The sequence below is a fragment of the Athene noctua genome, chromosome 7, assembly GCF_965140245.1.
Source record: "Athene noctua chromosome 7, bAthNoc1.hap1.1, whole genome shotgun sequence".
NCBI lineage: Eukaryota > Metazoa > Chordata > Aves > Strigiformes > Strigidae > Athene > Athene noctua.
The window spans coordinates 41,729,379-41,744,126 of NC_134043.1; the positions used below are offsets into that span (position 1 = coordinate 41,729,379).

Genomic DNA, 14,748 nt, shown 5'->3' on the forward strand with positions numbered 1-14,748 from the left:
GCCGCCCCGCGCCACCGGCCGCTGGCGGCGTCCCGGCCGCTGCCAAGGCGGCGCCCGCCCCGCCCCGCCCCGCGGGAGGGGCCGCGCCCGCCCAGGGGCCGGCGGGAGCGCGCCCGGGCCGGGCCGGGAGCCGCGGCCTCGCCCGCAGGGCCGCGGCGCCGCCGGTCCCCTCGCCCGGCAGCGGCTGTCGGGGCCGCGCTGGGCCCCGCCTGGGGGAAACGTCCCTCCCGCCGCCGAGGGGAGCCCTTCGCGGCCGTCAGCGGGGCCGGGCACTGCTGGCGCGGCCGGGACCGGCGCAGACCCGGGGCCCTGACGGGGTCCCGTGCTTCGTGGGGTGACGGCGAGAACGGTCAGAAGGCACCTGGGCTTCTTACGGGTTTGCTCCTCTAAGTTTCTTCGCCCGGGAGAGCAATAAAGGAATATATATTTGCTCTACCTACAGAAATTAGTTGTCCTCGTCGGAGTCCCCATGTCTTCTGCTTTTCTGTTATCCTTAATAACTGCTGTTACTTAGCCTTAGCGAGCTGTGACACAAAGTTGCAATAGCCCTTTCAGACTGAAAAAGTGTCACAGGTTGTGTCTATGGCTTAGCCTCAAGATAAACACCGTGTTGACATTCATGTTGCAGAACAGTCTTATCCCAAACCTAGGTGGAGGTACCACAGTTCTACCTAACCCTCCGCAACAACTGAGGAACACAGTGACTCAGAATTTGATATAAACTTGGACAACGTTAGGTTCTGTATCAAGTGGGCCGATGCAGAAAGAGCACACAGAAGGCTGCGCGGCCATCTCTCACCCTCAACGCTTCAATGCAAAGGAGGGAGACCGCCTCTCTGTTCCCACCTCAGCAAATGACAGATTTTACAGTTTGGAGGTGTGATGGCTTTACTCACCGGTGCTGTAAGATTTACTGATGGCAATCACATCAGAGCTCCAACATCAACTCCAAATTATAAGGTGCTCCTGAGCCCGTAAGGGAAACTTGAAGGAAAACAGCAAGGGTTTTTTTAAGTTCCGAGTTCGGTAACGTCATGGTGGCTTATTAGTGCGTGAAAAGGACATTTTTAAACGAGTAGCTCTGTAATTTTTATCTTCAGTTTTTGTAATAAGACAAATGTACAACATCCCTCTGAGAAATAAAGCACTAAATTAAAAATACTGCCTTTTGCAGGGTGATACAAATTACAGTTCAAACCACATCTGAAAATATCCGAGGCTCTTCCTGTGATGTTTGTCTCTCCAGAAGAGAAATAGTGTTATGGGTGAGGAAATCTGATTGTCTGCAACCAAACCAGCCAGGAGTCCATGAGATGATACATGATGCATTACCATTAAGCTTCCTTCCTTAGTAGTTCCGTAACCTGTACCAAGCTGCTAATTATGTAGCTGAGAAGAAAGCTTTAAGACACCTTTTAAAAGTCACTATGGTACAGCTTTTTGATACTTACTTCCATCTATTTGCCACGTTTAAAGTATGCTCTGACTATTTGTTAAATACGTATTACCTGTGAGTGCTTTTCAATTTGCATGGGACCATTGATACAGCTTTCACTGAAATATAGCCGTCACCAATTTGCCTTTCTGAATCATAACATGGCCACATAAAATTTCTGCTTGCTTAAAGCTGTTAGCATCAATAGTCTTATTCTGTCTCTAATTGTGTCACTATTTGTTGTCCCTTAGATCTTCTTTGTTTGGATATAGGTATCTTGACTGCAGAGTCATCAGATAAAGTGTAAAGAATTGAAATTATGTGTAAACTGTGGAAGTTTTGTACAAAACACATCTTTTTGCCTAAAGATAACTAAGTGACAAAGCAGGAAAAACTGCAAGGCAAACAAACAAGCCTGCCTTACCAATTTATCATTCTGGTACAACAGTAGATGAACCAATTAAACTTGAGTCTGTTATTTGGCATCGGTGATCTTTAATGTGTTTGCATTGATGTCATTCAAAAGGAAAGCTAAATCATTAACTAGAAGCTAAAGCCCAACATGAAACTGGATATAGTTGAATCAATTTTGAGGCTGTATGCTCTTTATAATCCCCCGCAGTCATTTGTATTTGTTTCTGGGACCACTTATTAGCCTATCCCATCTATGTATATTATGTGTTGTCATCAGACAATTTCTTGTAAGGTACAGGAAAGGATAAGCTGATAACTGTCTTAGAACCGTAAAATAATACTACTTTCAGTACCATCAGTGGAAGACTATTACAGTTCCTAAGAGACTTGTAATACCCTTCAACTGATGTCATTAAAACTTCTAACACCCTTTTTCTGATGTTACTCGAGAGGTGTATTAATTCAGTAACTGTTAAGATACTAAAATGTAGTAGATAAAATAGTAAGAGAACTGTATATAGTAACGAAAACCATAGGAGGAACATACAAATCTGTTCACTCTTGGTTTGCTCCTGTTCACAAATCCTCAATCCCCACAATTCCTTATAAATCTGAGACAGGCACTTTTTCCTGGGGGGAAAAAAATATTCTAAGCCAATCTACTCTAACAGACACTCTCTCTCTCTCTCTTTTTTTTTTTTTTTTTAATATCACAATTTTCAGATTTGCTCACTGAATTTGGAAAAAACATGGAATAGTCCAGCAATATAAGTTTATCCATTTTCTAGACTATGTCTGGAACTCTCACACATAGCACTTCCTTCTCCTTTCTTGTAAGAAGGGTTGTGTGTATTGATGATCTCATTTAGTATTCTGTGTGATGTTCCCGTATTAGAGAAAAAAAGATAGACGAGGCAAACAGTAAATGTGTAGCAGTGATTGTATTGTAGGCAGCTAAATAGTATAGAGCACTGAACCTACATGTAATAGCCTTGATTTCTTCTGCACCTTTGATCATAGCCAGAGTGTGGAACTGGAGCACACAGGTACTTGTGATGGCAGAATGATCAAGGGACATCTGGAAATACAGTATGCTGCATGAGGAATAGGGATGACACAGAAAGCGTTGAGAGTCATCCAGAGCAGCTAAAATGTGTTTTACTTTCCTGTTTTCTCATGTGCATTTTGATTCAATGGCAAGAGACACATGAACATAGAGAAGCCCTATTCACCTCTTATTTTTTATAAATATCCTTCAAATTAAATTTTGCAGCTCTTCAGATAGCCTCCAGAAGTATTCTTCAAATATTTAGAATTATTTGGTGTTTTCCACACATAAAACAACTTCATCTATGAATTTAATGTACCTCCTTCAATTTAAGGATGACTAAATATGCAGTGCACAAGGACATCAGTAGTTCTCTACAAGACGTAGCTATTCTCTTTTGCTAGTGATAAGTATGGGAAGTATACATTCTTCAGTATACCAGGAATAAAAAAATTCCTAGAACTGAGTCAACAGAACAGTTCTGTGATGTGTTTTATGGTCTGAATCCCAGGTTACTCTGTTACTCCATTGTATTTACTTAGAGAGCCTATGGAGTTGCCTTGGAAATTGTCTTAACATTTTTTAGTTTGTTTGCTTTTTTAAACAAATAGCTCAAGTAAAGTATAAAGGGCAGAAAGAGGCAGGGGGCACACCAGGAGGGGAAGCAAAGCCGTTGCAAAAGCACAAAAGCAAAGCACAGCAAGGGCCAGCTACTCCCCAAGAGCCAGGGAGCCAAGGGAGACCCCAGGGCGAGCAAGGCAGAGGCCTTTCTGGCCAGGACCCACGTGGTGGTAGCTGAGCAAGGCAGCCCAGCGGAGGGTGCTGGGATCCCCCAAGAATCCAAATCTAAGAAGTAGGGCTGAGACCAGGACATCAGTTTGCAGATCCGGATCAGCAGGGCTCATAGCCAGCTCAGGGCTGTGGCTGAACTGGAAACCAACTTCCCAAAGTATGTCTAAAGGAAAGACTGGTAGCCCCAGCCTGAGCTTAAATGGAGCTCCAGGACCTAGGGCAGGGCTGGTGTGGAGGGGGGTTCAGGTGGGGCTGGCCAGGGTTTTTAGGGCTCGGTACCGCACTCAGGACCCTAGCAACAAGAAGCACAAGAGGAAGAATGTCAAGGAGCAGTAAGGGCAGGCTGCTTTATAAAGGGAGTGGAGCTGAGAATGACCTTAAATCAGGTAGGGTCTCACGTACCTGACCAAAGTGAGCAGAGCTGTGTGTAGCCCGGTTCAGCTCAGACTCTAAATAACTAGACAAACCCCTTGTTATGAGGTAGCTTCAACATCAAGCTGAAAAACGGAGTCAGCAGGTCAGAGCCAGGTCTGATGACAGTAACCAGTGTCAGTGCTAGCCCAGCAGCCACCAGGGAAGTCTGTATTGTCAGGGCAGGTCCAAGGTTAACCAAAAATATCAAGTCTGTGCATCAGGGTCTGGATATGGCCAGGGACAGACATGGCTGTAATATCATGAAGGCCGATACCAAGGGTGAGAGCCTCTTCTTAAACACAGTTCTTGTGCAAGGGAGAGGAGATCCCTTTGTGGTTTCTTAGAGCTTGTTCTCAGCAGTCTGGACCCAGAGGAGATGTTGCTTTGTGCCAGGGCGCTGGTCTTGAGCACAAGCAGATGAACTAGGAGAGGGGAGAATCCTCTGGGTCTGGACAAGAGGTGGTAGGAAACAAGGAGATGAGCTAAACTCAACCAACAGTGCTTCTCTCTGGATGAAGGAAATAATCTCTTGCTGTCTAGGAACTAAGAAGTAGTGGGAGTCTCGGTAGTGTCTTCCAGAAGAAGCTTGTGAAGTGAAGAGTGAGAAGAAGTAGGACAACCTCTGGCTGAAATAGCAAGTGAGGGAAGTACAGGTAGTGTTTCTGAAGGAGAGCAAGCAGGTGAAGCATGCTACTGGAAAAATAAATCCTCTCACCTCAAGAAAAATGCATGGAAAAATGCAACGAGGTAAATAGGCAAGAAATGGGAAGGCCAGTTTCTCATTCATGGATAATGTGATGCTGAAGCTAAGGAATGGGCATTAAGACGAGAAGAGATGAGGGGATGCTATGAGGAAAATACCTTCTGCCTACTCTGGAGGATTCCACTGGACAATTCTGGTAGCTGGCTTCTTTCAGTGGCTAATAGAGATTTGCTTCTGGAGAAACCTGAATTTTGAAATTGGCAGCATACCCTTGGCTTGTATGTTTTTCTGGCTACAGTGTCTGTTTATACAATGAAGGTTTAGAGTGTAGTCAGTTACACTTCAGCTGTTCATTCCCAAATATTAGCTCTCCTAAGTATTATCCTTTCTTACATCGCTACTCTAGAAAAGAATCTTTTATAGCTCTCAATGTTAATTCAACTCTATTGTGTTGGTTTTCCTTGACTTTGAAGAAGAGACATTAAGCTGAACACCAGACTTTTTAACACAATAAACAAAGTCACAAATTATTCTGAATAAAATGGTACCAATAGTCTGTAGAAGAGAACATCGCTGATACTATACATCTTTCTATATGTCTGAAAAAAGGGAAAGCATAACGAGAGAGAAAAAATGTAAGGAGAAGAAAATCTGAAGTTGTGGAGATGGACAAATCTCTGCAAAAAGGAGCACAAAAATGAGTGAAATTATTACACAGGAATAAGAAGCGGCAAGAATGGAGTCTGAAGTTGAAGTCATTCCTGAGATCACCATGAGTTGAAACCAATCTTAACCAGAACAATGGAGGAAAATGTGGCAACAGGAAGGAATGGAAAATGAGAACGTGTTGATCAGAGGACATTTTTTTTTTTCATTGCATTAAAGCTGATATCTATCGTTTTAAGGTAATAAAGTGTTGCTCTGTCATCAAAATGTTGGCAAATACTGTAAATCTTAGTTGTTTCTATTTTATTTCATACAAAATGCAGCTAGCTTTCTGCTGCAAACTACTACAAGCTAGGAAACTGAAAGCCAGGGCTGATATTCTATGTTTTACATACCCTGTAGGCAACCTAAATACTTAAGTGAATGCTTTGAGAGCATTGTCAGTTTTAATTTTGTATTGCATAGCTTCTGACAGTTTGTTGAATACATATATGAATTATTTAAAAAACATTTATGTACATATTTAAATAACAGTCTATTTGTAGATCTTGAGCTCACTGTTTCGACACATATTCATGTTCTATTTTTTTGAGGTTTTCTGTAATATGGGATTTTCGGCTAAGGAAAGAGTATAGGCCATTTACAATTTCTGAAAGAATAACCATACAACCCATCTCGGTCAGTAAAAGCAAAGGCCAATTTCTGCATATTTTCCCTGATAGAGCACCAGGCAGAACTCTCAAGTTTCATTTCTTGGAGTTTTTCCTCAATAGGAATGAGTGAGAACTGAGTGGGTTTTGTTTGGGGTTTTTTTATCTTTAGATACTTTATATATAAAAAAGAGAATGGAATTTAATTTTTAAAACCCTTTGACAAGATGGTTCTTGTTGCTTTTTTTAAAAACAAGGAGACTCATTATATTTTTCGTATCTCAAAAGCAATTGTTAAGGTCACGGTGGATCCAGTTTTGTTCATTTACAATACTGAAATAATTGCAAGTATTTTTACTGTTGCAGATGAGAGAAAATATTTGTTTAACTTGCTCTCAAGACTTAGAATTATTTCTACTAATTCCTATTACCTCTGGAATTGTATGTTGCTTTTTAATATGAGTTTATTAAAATTATGGAACAGTGTCTTCCAGAGAAAGTGACGCTCTGTTGTCTTCTGGTGAATTCGGGAATCTTGGTTCTCCATGAATCTGCTTCCCTTCACTTGGGGAGTCCTCCTCGAGGTACTGGACCAAAGTCTGATGATGTTCAGGTACATTTTTCATTCGGGCTAGGTAAAACCTGAGGCTTTCAGTCTCTCAGACATCTTGTGGATATAGTCTGGAATTCCACCATTAGAGACCCCTCGGCCATAGCTGGGGCCTCAGCTCTATCACAGGCAGCAATGGGTCTGCAACCTCCAAGCCCTCTTCTGTTGCTTCAGGACACCAAGAAGGGAAAAGCTGCGAGTCGTGACTATTACTCATGCGCTGTACCTGCAGAGGAGATTTCACTGGGGTCTTCTCCCTGCTGTCAGAAGTACGGCATAAAGAAGAAGGGAAAGGCCACTGCTCCCAACGAGCCATAAAAATAGAGTTCTTAGGCCTGTGCTGGATGACCCAGTATGTGTGTGGGTATGACTCAACCCTGGAGTTTCCTCCGCATGTGGAAGTTGGATAATCCCACTGTAGCCTTAGTTAATTAGCGATATGCTCATAAGAGAGGAACAGCGTGAGTAATTCTTTCCTTCGAAAGAGACCTTGATAGACCTTCCTGTGGGAGTCATGAGTGGAGATTTCAAGATTTGATATTAACAGTACAAAAAAATAAATATCATGGAGGCATCAAAAGCAGCAGCAAAGGGGGTGTGTGTGGGAGATCTCCAATACTTTATAAGGGTGGGGGGAAAAAAGCCCCCAACCCTAAACTAACTGAAATAACAGAACTCACAAGTGATTTGTAAAATGGAGACTCTAGTTACCAAAATGCCTAATTAATTTTTCTTATTAGGTTGCTCATCACATTAAAATATTGTTTTTCTCTAAAATATCACGGTAGCAAACGTTCAGATAGCCGAGGCAGATCTTTTAAGTAAATTGCATTGGCTAGAGGAGTTGAATTTTGTTATCAACCGTGGAAAAAGAAAAGGTAATTGAAAAGGTTTCTTGTGGTTTGGAAATGCCTTCCAAATATTCATTAAACATTTAAGCGACTAAATTTGCAGAATATGTTCCCGACATTGGCACTGGTTCTGTGGTATTTCTCTCATCAGATGGAAGTACTGTGTGTTATGCAGAGTGCATTCATGCATAAACAATATCATTTTCATAAATTAAAACCTCCCCTGCAGAAGGAACATCTGTGCCTGCCTTTGAATAAAAGATGGTGGCATGTGAGTTGCCCCTTGACTGACTAGAAGAATCCTTATGTTTAAGAAGAAGGTGCATAACCAAAAGGCGAGTAAGCCTGGGTCAGCTTTTTCAATCTTGTCTGAAAAATTGTCATTCGTTTCCCCCCCTCGGGTTATCTAGGGTATATTGAGCTGTGTTGCCACTGACTGGGAAAGGTTAATCGGGTGCTTGAAAAGTTCCCTTTTGCTTTCTTCCTTTTCAGATGCAGCAACAGTTTGGAGTGTGGAGCCGCAGGCTCGGGCAAAACTCAGCGAGATGCTGCAAAAAGCACCAGCCGGCGTCGCAATTCATTTTCGGCGTGTTTTTAGCACGAAAGACTGGCCGTGAGGGTGCGGCAGTACCAACGCAAGTTCGCGACGCTTACGCGCTGGATTTCCGTACCTATGAACACCTTTTAAAATAGACGCCAGTAGTTTGATTTCTCGGGGAAACAAAACAAAACAAAACCAAAAACAAAACCGCCCTCGTCCACAGGAGAGCCTGTTCTCTTTCTGCTGGACTTCAGTGAAATGTTTATGAAATACCTCTGCTTTGTGACGGGTTCATCTAGGGGATTTCAGGGAACCTCTCGAATCTGTCTCCGAGGGTCGGAGGCAAAGACCTGTTGATAATTGTTCCCGGTCATTAGGGAAATTGCCCTCCCGCAGGTGGTGCCTCCCGGTTTCTGAAGCCCCAGAATCACGAGGGGGGTTAAACGCCCGCTTCGCACTGGGGAGCGGGGCCCCGGCGCATCCGTAGCGCCGGGGCCGGGGCCGGCTTGCGGGGGAAGGAGCAGCTGCTGCCGGCGAGGCCGAGCCGGGGCCGAAACGGCATTTCCCCGCTGTGCCGGTCCCGAGATGCCGGGACGAGACGGGGTGGGGGATGCTCCCCCCGTGGGCCGGGAGGGGAGCCCCGCGGGTGGGCGGCCGCGCCGCGCAGAGTGCGGGGGGCTCGGCGCTGCCCACGCCGGTAGCCGCAGGTCCCAGGCGAGCCGCGGCTCTGCCCCCGGTCCCCTAATTCAACACATCAGCATTGCAAATGGCCGGGCACGCTGTAAACAAACGAACAAAATTCCCACTCCCTCCCCCCGGAACCCCTCAATGTAACTCAAGAATCCGTGTCCTTTTTTTTTTTTTTTCCTCCAATTTTATTCTACAAATAATAAGTGTTGCACCTTTCATGAGCTATCCGAATAAAACAATAATCCCATAGGAATTACTTACACTAAGAAAAAAAAAAAAAATCACATTTAAGGAGAAATGCAACATTCGACCAAATGTTCAATACTATGTTGTTGCCAAAGGATGGATGTTTTTCTAAAATCCCAGTGTGCATTACACCATAATATACAGGATTACAAACAAAATTACAGTACAGATTGATTCCAGTTGAACCAGCGTTACATTTCAAACAGCACTTATTCTGGACTGCATTGTACATGCAATAGCTATTGTTCTAATTACGGATTAAATGGTCTGAATTTGTTTCAAGCTACCGTACTAATCGACTACAATAGGTATATAGCCCGACTTTAACAACCTGATTAGTTTTAGGTTCCGATTTATAAGATGAGCATATGACAACCACGGATCTTGTGAACATGTATAAAATCATGCATTTATATCGCCTGGAAACATTAACATCTTCAAGTTCTCTTCAAAAAAAACCACGGAATGCCAAGGGGTTCAAAGACTAAAAAGAAACAGTGCAAATTGTATGTGATAGTCAAGCAGCTTTCGATTTAAAAAGGGTGTTGGCATTTGCTTATAATCTTTATATACAAGTTTGTGCAAGTAATGTGTTGAATTGATATGTTTTAATAGAAAATAAGTCTCTCGTTCTTATATCTTCTCAAGACCTAGGGGGATCTGGTTCTTGTTGTAGGGGGGAAAGGAAAAAGAAAAAAAAAAAAAAGAAAAGAAAAAAAAAAGAAAAAAAAATACTTTAATGGGAAAGAAATTGCCCGGATTGTGCATTTTTTTAATCTTCTTCAACTATTTGAAAGGAAAGAAGTGCTAAGGCAACAAAACTTCTCTAAGCACTTTTCTGCTGGTTTAAATTAGTTAAATTATTTTGTATAAATTAGATATAATTCTACCTTTCCAATATGTATAAAAATTGATGAAGCTGCATGGTTTAAAATAGGAAATTCACGTTATAAAAAGTCATTAAAAATTCTGTACAAAATCACAACAAAATAATTCAGCATGGGAAAGGTAACAAGTAGTAAAACGTTGGTTGAAAAATAGAGATTTCATATATATTTTGCAATTGGCCCATCGCTAGTTTAAAAATTGCATAGATCCTAATTATTGCTTGTGATTTTGTTATCCCGATCAGGTGATTGACGCGATCCCGGCGCCCCTGCCCCGGTTCCACAGCGTGGCGGCGGGGCGCGGAAGCCGGGCGGCGGGTGAGCGGGGCGGCGGCGGCGGCGGCCCCCGCCGGGCTCCCCCTGTAAACAAGGCGGTGGCGGCCGGCGGGCGGCGGGGCCGGGCCGGGCGGGGCCGGGCTCGCCCCCTCGCCCTCCCGCGGCGGCGGGCGGCTCAGTCGTGGAAGATGGCGTTGAGCTGGGCGCCGAGGACCCGCTCGTGGTGGGGGTGGCCCTCGTAGGGCGCCAGGCCGTCGACCGGGAGCTCGCAGCGGGAGGCGGCGGCCGGGAAGATGGCGGCGTGGGCGGGCGCGGCGGCCAGCGCGGCGGCGGCGGCGGCGGCGGGGTAGTGCATGGTGAAGGCGTAGCTCTTGTCGAAGTCGGCGGCCGGCTCGTGCTTGAAGGAGAAGTTGCCGTTGACGCTGAGGGGCGGGCTGAGCGGCCCGTCGAAGGCGGGGCTGGCGCCCTCCGCCAGGCCGCTCTCGAAGAAGGGCTCCAGCGCGGCGCCGTAGGCGTGCGGCGGCTTGAGGTGGAAGAGGTGGGAGCTGTCCATGGTGCCGTAGGGCGGGCTGGGCAGCCCCGGCGACTGGTAGGGGTAGGGGGCGGCCGGGAAGGGCCCGCCCGCCGCCGCCGCCGCCGCCGCCGCCGCCGCCACGTGGGGCGGCACCTCCTGGCTCTGCTCCGGCAGGAAAGTCCGCGGGTTGAGCTGCAGGCAGCCGGCCACCAGGTTGGTGGTGGGCTGCGACAGGCCCTTGCAGAGGGTCTGCACGAAGGAGACCAGGTCGGGGCTCTTGCCCGAGCGCAGGATCTCGGAGAGCGCCCAGATGTAGTTCTTGGCCAGGCGCAGGGTCTCGATCTTGGAGAGCTTCTGCGTCTTGGAGTAGCAGGGCACCACCTTCCGCAGGTTGTCCAGGGCCGCGTTCAGGCCGTGCATGCGGTTGCGCTCCCGGGCGTTGGCCTTCATGCGCCGCAGCTTGAACCGCTCCATGCGCGCCTTGGTCATCTTCTTCTTCTTGGGCCCCCGCCTCTTGGGCTTCTGGTCGTCGTCCTCTTCCTCCTCCTCTTCCTCCTCCTCTTCGTCCAGGTCGTCCTCCTCGTCCTCCTCCTCACCGTTCCGCAGCGAGTCCTCCTCGGCCTCGGCGTGCAGACCCTCCAGGTCCTCCTCCTTCTTGTCCACCTCGTGCTCCTCGTCCTGGGAGCTGAGGCACTCGTCCGCCCAGCTCGGGGGGCCCTGCGGCTGGGGCTCGCCCATCAGCCCGCTCTCGCTGTACGACTTGGTCATGGTGAGCCTCTGCGGCGCGGAGGAGACAGAAAAGAGCCGTATCAGCACCCGCGGCGGAGCCACCCGCGGGGAGAAGCCGCCCGCGCCGCCCCCCCCCGTCCCCGTCCCCGTTCCCTCCCGAGGGAAGCCCCGGCTTCCCCACGGGTGCCCAGCGCAAACTTTTAATTGTCTCCGCGGTCCTGCCTTATAATTAAGTTGACATATGTTCAAATGCCGTTATGTAACTCGCTGATGTTAGCGGGGAATATAAGCAGATTATGTGTGCGGGAGGCAGCCCGAGCGGCAGGGCGCGGGCAGACCAAGCGGTTGGTTTTTTTTTTCAAAACAAAACGAACACACACGCTTGCCGAATCGGTGAGGGGGAAAGGCGACACACAGAACACCCACAAGGACGTCCCGCCGGCCGCCCGTGACACCTGAACCTGCCGCTTTCCGCCGCTCCCCCTCGCCGCCGCTTTGCGCGGAGCTCGCGCACCGCCCCGACGGGCGCCGGTCACCTGCTCCCCCGAGCGACGCTGCTCAGCCTCTCCCGGCGAGCCCCCCCCCGGTCCCGCCTCCGTCCCCAGGCCTGTCGCTGGGTGCCGGCGGCGGGGTGGCGAGCGGCGGTGCCGAGCGGCCCCCGCCCGCCCTAACAGGTGCGGGACCGGCCGCGGCTCTCCGTCTCCGTCAGCCCCTCCGCCGCACACGGGCATCGTCGCTCCGCTTCTCGCGGGGGCTTTTCGTTAGGGGTTGCGACCGTCCCCCGGTCGCAGCGGGCACACCGGGGACGAACAATGCCGCCCGCCCGCCGGGGCGCAGCCTGCGCGGAGGAGAGGGAGCTGGAAGTTAGGACGCGCGTTGGTGCAAGCACGTATATAATTGGTGTGTGCGTAGATGGACGCGCATACACGTATTTAAAGGTGCGTACGGACGCACATATACCTTTCCGTATGTATAATGTAAGCACACATACGTGCACTCATATGCATAAGGACGGATACAGGTGTGCACGCACCCAGCCGCCTGCGCGCACCGGCAGGACCGACCGCCGGTTCCCACGACCGCAAGCGGCACTACAAACCGCTCCGGCAGCGGCAGGTCCCGCCCTCCCCGACCCCGCAGGCTCCTCTCCCACGCCGGTAGCCGCCGCTAACCCCTTTCCCGCGGAGGGACGGAGTGTGCGTTTGGGGTGAAAACCCGGGTTCCCGTTACCTCCGTTGCTCAGCCTCTCCTGCGCGGTGACGGTCTCATAACCCCGGCGCAGCTCTCTCCCGTCCGAGGGCGCCGCGCGTGTTGGTTGTTGGGTTTGGTTGGGGTTGGGTTGGTTAGTTGTTTTTTTTTTTTTTTTTTCTCCTTTCTTTCCTTTTTTTTTCTTTTTTCCCTTTTTTTTTTTTTTTTTTTTTTTTTTTTTTTCCCCTCCCCGAGGTTACACAGCGCCGGGCTCCCCCGTTATATAGCGGGACCGAGGATGCGCGGCGGGAGGGTAAAGAGATGGGGAGGGGAAGAAGAGGAGGGGGGGGGGGGGGGGCCGGGCCGGCACCGGGACTTGGGTACCGCGCGCTCGAGCGCCACCGCCCAACGCGCCTGCGCCCCGCCCCGCGCCCCGCGCCCCGCCCCGCCCGCCGGCACGCGCCATATGGCCGCCCACGTCAGGCCCTTCTTCGCTCCCCCCCCCCTTCCCTTTTCCTCCGTCACGTGACACTCCTTATTTGTATGCGGCCGCGCGCCCGCCCGTTGAAGCCGCCACGCCCTTTGTGCCCCGCTGGGCGCCGCCATCTGTCACCGGGAGCCCCCCCCCCCCCCCAACATTCCCGGGGGGCGGAGGGGCGGGCGCGGTGCGGAGCGGAGCTCCGCTCCGCTCCGCACCGCGCCCGCCCCCCCGCCCCCCCCCCCCAGGGAGAATGGGGAGGGTTGCGCGCCTGCCCCGACCCGCGGAGCCTCATTGTTCCCATTGTTCCGGGGTGCACCCCCCGCGGATCCCCGCCGCCCCCCCCCGTACACCTCCCGGTGACTCCCCGTCCCCCCTTTTTGCCGCTCTCCCGCCGCCACACCCCCCCCCCCGTGGCTTTCTCCGGTGTTTGGGGCGGAGGGGGGACACACACACACAGCGGCATCCCGGGCCTTCAGTGCCCCCCTCGGTTGGAGTAAACGTTGTTTGGCTTTGCGCGGGTTTTGGATGGAAATCCGGCCGGTTAACGGGGAGTTTGAAAGAAAGAGGCTGAGCGGAGGCTTTGAAAGTCTTTAAAAGCCTCGGAGGAGTTTTGCGAACACCGCGGAATTTCAAAGATGCGCTTTAACGAGGGAGGGGTCCCCCCCCCGCCCTCCTCGTAACGGTAACACGGCGGGAGCTTTGCTACCGGCACGCGTTATCCGGAGATTTAATCAATCAAAAAAAAACCCAAACCCAAACAAAAAAATCATTTATTTTCGCCTCATGCGGCTTTAAACGCGAAACCAGTAATTCCGCCCCGCGGAGGCAGATTCGAAAGATATTTTTCCAGGTCGGGTTATTTTTAAAATGTTTCTCTCCCGTTCGTGACCTACATAGCCCTGGGGCTGGTGGGCTGTTTGCCTTCTCGGTAATCAAATCCGAAGGGCAACCGGCTGCGTTTTGTTATTTCCAAGCTGGCCGCTTCTCCGTGTGAAGCGAGGGGCGGCAGCGCGGCGTGTGCCGCCGGCTCGGACGAACCGGGCTGGAGCGGGGCAACGCTCGGGTCACCGGCGGCTGCGGCCCTTCCCTGGGACCCGGCCGGGAGGGCGGCGTCGGTTCCTGCCCATTTAACAGCAGCCCCTGCCCGTGGCGAGCCCCCCTCTGCCCGCAGAGCTGCCCCCGGGGCAGGGGCCGGGAGGGCGCCCCGCCGGCCCGGCCGCTCCCCAGGGAGCACGGCCCCGTTAACGGAGCGGCCGCGGTTGGGAAGCGGTGAGGCTCGCATAGGATTTGAGCGCCCGGGACAGGGACGGGGCTGCTGGAAAATGTCACCCGCGGGACTGGCTGGAACACACCCGGGAGCGTGGAGGGACACACACACACCAGGCAAAAACACCAGGGCAGGGAACTTGAATCCCGGGGAGTGGTGAGAGCTGTGGGATGCGCGTGTGCCTCTGAGCGTGTGCGGTACAGTCGGCTTCCCCGGGAGCAAAATAAAGTCAACAAATTGTCAGTAGACAGATCAGCAGATACACAAATAAAGAGGCAGGCAGTCGGACAGGGGGCCTTAAAGCTCGCCGAGCCCAGGGCGGGCGGCTGGTTCCGCCCCAGGCGGC

General features: G+C 50.3%; 1 protein-coding gene across 1 annotated transcript; it reads right to left on the reverse strand.

Annotated features, from left to right (window-relative positions):
* Positions 1-8,992: 8,992 nt before the first annotated feature.
* On the reverse strand, positions 8,993-12,861 carry NEUROD1 (neuronal differentiation 1). The gene is made up of 2 exons (XM_074911321.1): positions 12,697-12,861; positions 8,993-11,514 (listed from the first exon to the last, which is right to left on the reverse strand). Exon 2 carries the CDS (start codon positions 11,503-11,505, stop codon positions 10,399-10,401), a length of 1,107 nt encoding a protein of 368 aa, XP_074767422.1. The 5' UTR covers positions 11,506-11,514; positions 12,697-12,861; the 3' UTR covers positions 8,993-10,398.
* Between the last annotated feature and the right edge of the window lie 1,887 nt (positions 12,862-14,748).

Bases quoted from the DNA above. Each gene is read 5' to 3' on its own strand.
- NEUROD1 (XM_074911321.1), bottom strand. From the start codon at position 11,505: ATGACCAAGTCGTACAGCGAGAGCGGGCTGATGGGCGAGCCCCAGCCG.